This window comes from Poecilia mexicana, unplaced genomic scaffold (genome assembly GCF_051168715.1).
Source record: "Poecilia mexicana isolate PSO_F unplaced genomic scaffold, ASM5116871v1 scaffold_9, whole genome shotgun sequence".
Classification (NCBI taxonomy): Eukaryota; Metazoa; Chordata; class Actinopteri; order Cyprinodontiformes; family Poeciliidae; genus Poecilia; species Poecilia mexicana.
Window position 1 is genome coordinate 1,257,771 of NW_028263378.1, and position 5,350 is coordinate 1,263,120.

The following is a 5,350-nucleotide window of genomic DNA, read 5'->3' on the forward strand; positions in this document are numbered from 1 at the left end:
TCTTGTTGACTCTCCTTCAGCGCCGCGGACTAAGAACAGTTTCCTCCCCAGCTCGCTGGCTTTTAAACCCTCTTGGCCCACAGTTGTGTATGGGAGAGGTCTTATGACTAACCCTTCCCGATTATCTCATCGGAAAGCACTCGTCCCACCCAAACCTTGTTCCACCCTGAATTGGTAATACACCAACCTCCCTCTTTTGACTGTTGCAACTCCTTTGCAACACTTCTCTCTTTTCTGTTGGTCATCTGGCAGTTATTACCTTTTTTGGCTATTTGTTCTGAGGCCTCCGCCCAGCCAGCTCAATGCTCGTGACATGACTCACTCTTCTATTTTCCTGTGCTCAACTCTACAATCTCCTTATACTGTACCACGAAACACAATTATCTCAAAACATATAATCGTATATAACAACTAAGTTGTTACTGTTACTGCAGATCATGAATACCGATTACACATTTCAATCATACATTACAGACATTGTGATTACAATACATCAATCATTTCAACTATTACACAATTATATATTTTGTATTTCATTTCTTTAATCATTCTTAAATCAATACAAGATTACTGTCACTGCCCAGGCCTTTACCCTTCCTTCTGCGTGTACCTAGAGAGATCTCACAAGTTCATGCCAGTTTTCTTGACAAAGGCCACAGATGTTCAGAAGCATCTGCGGTGGACGATCGTGGAGCCGGACTCGTCGTTCTCCGGTCTGCTGACCCAGATCTGCTGGAAGGAGGAGAGGCCGGCCAGGACGGCGCCGCCTCGCCAAGCGGAGCCTCAATCTGCAGGACGAAGGGAAAACAAAGGAAAGATGATCCATTCAGTTTCATCTTTATTATTGGATTTAACATCAAACCAATGAGCATCACTGAGTCACTGGAAATATTGTCTCACAAATACATCAACCGTTTCTGTTTTCATGTCATTTTAAGTCTCTGGTGAAAATCTGGTTTGTTTTAAGGTTAAATTAAGTGATGATGTCTAAACTTCTGTATCATTTCTCTTCTTTGACCTTTGGGACAAAAGGAGGCTCATCAGTAACCAAAGCTAAACATTTGAGATTGTTGAATCTTTACTGATCCCAGCGTCTTCAGTCACTGTTCATGTTTTAGTAATAAATGTAATTTCATCAATGAGATTTTCATAACTGCCAAGTTATGCTAATTCCTGGCTAAATGTTCATTTGAGCTCTGCAGACATGTTTACTTTCTAAAACTGCTGCTCTGCTCAGGGAGCGAGCGCAGAGACGTTTCCAGTCGGAGGAAATCCATCTTCTGATTTCAGATGCTGCAGAGAAGCTGGTTGTGCTGCAGCCTGTGCTGCAGCCTGGAGGTCAGTTTGTTCTTCATTTATCTGCAATGCCAGAATAAACTCATGCACCTTGATTCTGACGCCAGCCGGAGCCAGAGCAGTGACCTCCTTCTGCAGGCGCTCAGTGAATCCAGGGAACATGGTGGAGCCTCCAGAAAGGAGAATGTGTGAATACAGCTCTCTCCGGATGTCGATGTCACACTTCATGATGCTGCTGCAAATGTTCTCATGAAGACCAGCTGACTCGTCTCCTGAATGATACAAAATGAAACAGTTTTTAATGAATAAATGAAAGGTGATGCTGTTTTGATGTTTTTATTCTTTTTCTAATTGCTACAAACCAACTAAATCTGGTTGGAAGAGAACTTCTGGACAGCAGAACCTCTCGCTGCAGATCTGGACTTCTCGCCCATCTGGAACCCTGTAGATATTCTCCAGTGAGGAAGAGGAAGACGCCGTCTTCATCTCCTGCTCAACGTCTAAGGCCACGTAGCAGAGCTTCTCCTTCATGTCTCGAACTATTTCACGCTCAGCTGAAGGTCAGAGAGACAAAAGGTTCAGGATGTGAGTCTTTTCTGCTCTGAACAAAAGCTTCAGATAAATTCTGTCCATTAGAGGTAAAATTCAGGAGAATCCAGAAGTGTCTGTTCTACCGCTGGTTCTGAAGTAGTGGCCTTTGTCCATCAGGATCCTGACCAGGTTCTCTGTCAGGCGTCTTCCAGACCCAGAAGAGGCCATATTGAGGTCATATATTGGGACAGTGTGGCTGAAACCGTCACCAGATTCCACCACCAGACCTGCAAGGCAGATTAATCATAGTAAAGGTTACTTTAGAAACACTAATGGCTCAGAAATCATCTGAATTTATTGCAATAAGATTAATTTAAACCAGAATGTGAGGAGCATCCAGGTTTATGTTGAAGCTCCCTGACCTGTGGTGTGACCAGTGGCGTACAGAGAGAGGACCGACTGATTGGCCAGGTACAAGGCAGGAACATGAAAGGCCTCAAAAAGGATCTGGACCAACAAAAAGACTTTATTTCACTTGATGAATCCAAACCAAAGGTCAACAGAATAATACAAAGCGTCTCCATCAATGCAGAGTCACAGATGTCAGTTTTACTCAGACTTTTGTATGACTGATTAAAACCTGCCTGAGTTTTCTTCTCCCTGCAGGGTCTGGGTGTCCCTGCAGCCTCTGACAGCAGCAGTGGATGTTCTCCAGGATTCACCTGGAGCTCAGAGTCAGAGGCATGACGCCACAGCTGCACAACGGTAACAGTTTTATCTCTGAGGCTTCGACATGTAAAGTTAGCAGCAAAAGTGAATTAATTTCACTTTATATAACTGAACCAAGATGTAAATATCATGTTTTAAAGTGACCAAGAAGAGCTGAGAGGCTTCAGAGCAAAACATACTGATGTTCATGTATGGAAGAACTGCTGATGGATATGAAAGCCAGAACTTAGACTAGGCCACAATCTTTGACTGAAAACAGGTTAAACATGCAGTTATATATAAAAACGTTATCACTACAGCCTTACCTTTTCCAGTTCATCCCAGTCGGTGTTAAAGTTTTCATCAGTGATGTAGTTTAAGACGCCCCTCCTCTCCTGGGCCTCGGTTCCCATGTAGTCTCTCTGCATTAGGAGGAAACAGGAAAACTGACCTGGAAAACGTCTGCATGTGAAAACATTACGATCTCACAGACTAACCAAAACGACTCCAACGGTTTCCACCAAAAGGTTTTCATAAAACAGTTAAACACAAAGACAAAGTAGCAGATCTAGTTATTTAACAAGGAGATAATAAATGTCACGATTCTGGAGTTTTTGGGTTTTCAGCTTGTGATCATTTTTATGGGTTTTTTCTGTTTCATAGTTTCTGCCACATTGGTTCTTTCCTCCAGATCTAATTTTATAGATTGTTCTTTAATGCTCAGATTAAGTTCTTCAGATTATTTCTGTCAGGAGCTGCTGTTTGTATTTGGATCATTTATTTGTTCACAGCTTAATTCAGGTTTCATTAGCGTTTGTTTTGGTGTTTTATCTTATTTTTATTACATTTTTGTCAAACTGTTAGTGTCGATATGTTGGTCGTCTTTTGGGTTTATTATTTTGTCCATTAGAGCCATTTAGATTTTATATTTATTGGTGTTTATTATTCATTTGAATGTTTTTGCCTCATTAGTTATTAGGTTTTATTTCATAGATTATTTTTCTGCTGTTTATTTTTAATACATGTTTCAGTTTTCATTCATGTCCTCAACTTCCCCGTTGTTCTGTAGTTTTTTGTCAGCTGCAGATTATTTCTTTTATTTTCCTTTATTTTTCTTCATGCGTTTCTGCAGCACCTTACACTGATTCTCATGCTCTGTTGGTCTGTTTGACACATAAATGAACCTCATGGTTCAAACAACCTTTTAGTTTATAAGTGAGAGCATGTGTCTTGTGTCTGTAAGATTTCTGTAAAGTTTAGTTTGTCTTTCTCTTTGTATTAATTCCAGTTTCATATAACATCCCAGGGGCCACATGGACTCGTCCCAAACTCACTGATGTATCCTGAAAAAGAAAAACACAGATTTATTTGCAAACTATAGCAGATTTAGTTCAAATCCACTCTTATATATTGAAACTTCACCATGTACTTCTGGCATCCAACAGTGGATAGAAACTCATGGGGGTTTTCTTCTGTAGCCATTTCAGCCTTGCAGACACCAGATCCATCGTCAATAACAACAGAGACAATTTCATCACCCATTTCTGAAAGAAATAAATATTCTGCCTCAAACTCATTTCAGTTAAAAAAAGGTATTTGAAAGTTTCAGGATTTTGACATGGAAACAGCTGGATGTTCATCTCATGGTGTCAGCAGTCGTCTGTTCCTGAATGCTGCAGAAATGAGGAGAAACAGAAAACAGACACCAAGACTTCCTGTTTTCAGAGAACTCGGTTCTGCAGACTTCTCATCAGCTCCCCAAGCTGCCATCTGTCCTCTGACCCCTCAGCCGTCCTCAGACAGCTGAGGTCGACCCGGCGAACAGTCGGTGGACTCAGGACTTTATGGACTGGTGGCAGTGGAACCAGCTGGTGGAGCTGCTGGTTCAGACCCACCACACTGGGTACCTGGCTGTTCACCTGACCAACAAACCAGACTGGACTCTGATGCTCTTTACAGGAAGGGTAAGAGCAGACTGTATCTAATGAGGTCTTTTAGACTGCAGGGGGCGCTGCACTAATAACTGTGGAGTCATCAGCCATCTTTAGTGTCTTAGTGACGTATTGAGGTGTGTGTATTAATCCAGGAGGATTTTTATGAAGTCTATATCTTGTGTTGATGGATCAGGTTGTGGCGTTTGAAGCCTGGCAGCCGAACCATGTGACTGATTCAGGAACTGGTTCATCAGGAACTGATTCATCAGGAACTGGTTCATCAGGAACTGGTTCATCAGGAACTGGTTCATCAGGAACTGATTCAGGAACTGGTTCATCAGGAACTGGTTCATCAGGAACTGGTTCATCAGTTTGAGAATCAAAATGAACGGCAGCTAAAAGCTGCTGTTTCCCCTGTCAGGTTTTCTGGTTTTAGGAGTTTATTGCATGTTTTCAGTTTATTTGAGCCCATCTTTTTGCGATGGACCCAGTTTCTACTCCTCTAGCAACATTTTAATAGCAACATTTTAATATTTGCTAATTAATAGGTTCACATATAGTAAACCACCTATAATGTCATAAAACTAACACAACAGATGTTCTAATTTCTGATGTTTTAAAAGGTGAAGTTTGTTTCCAAGTGAACTTTAATGATGTATAAAAAACCTGAGCTGAGGCATCACAGAGATCTTCACAAAGACAAAGATCCATGAGGGTCGAGATCAGCTGAGTCATTTCAGGAAGTAAAGATGAGACAGAAACTGTAACCATGGGAACTGGAGACTCTCCTGGAATAATGAGGAGGTGAGAAAATGTTTTATCTTCTGTAAACCTGCTGATGTTTCCTGCTTCACCTGCTCTCTGTGTGCTCAGGTACTTTC

At 41.5% G+C, this 5,350-nt stretch overlaps 1 protein-coding gene across 1 annotated transcript; it reads right to left on the bottom strand.

Moving 5' to 3' along the window:
* Positions 1-663: 663 nt before the first annotated feature.
* On the bottom strand, positions 664-2,960 carry LOC148157565 (actin-1-like). The gene is given in 7 exon segments (XM_088008589.1): positions 664-802; positions 1,385-1,568; positions 1,659-1,850; positions 1,971-2,114; positions 2,250-2,334; positions 2,472-2,582; positions 2,862-2,960. Coding segments are annotated over 7 exon segments (942 nt in total). The 5' UTR covers positions 2,949-2,960.
* Between the last annotated feature and the right edge of the window lie 2,390 nt (positions 2,961-5,350).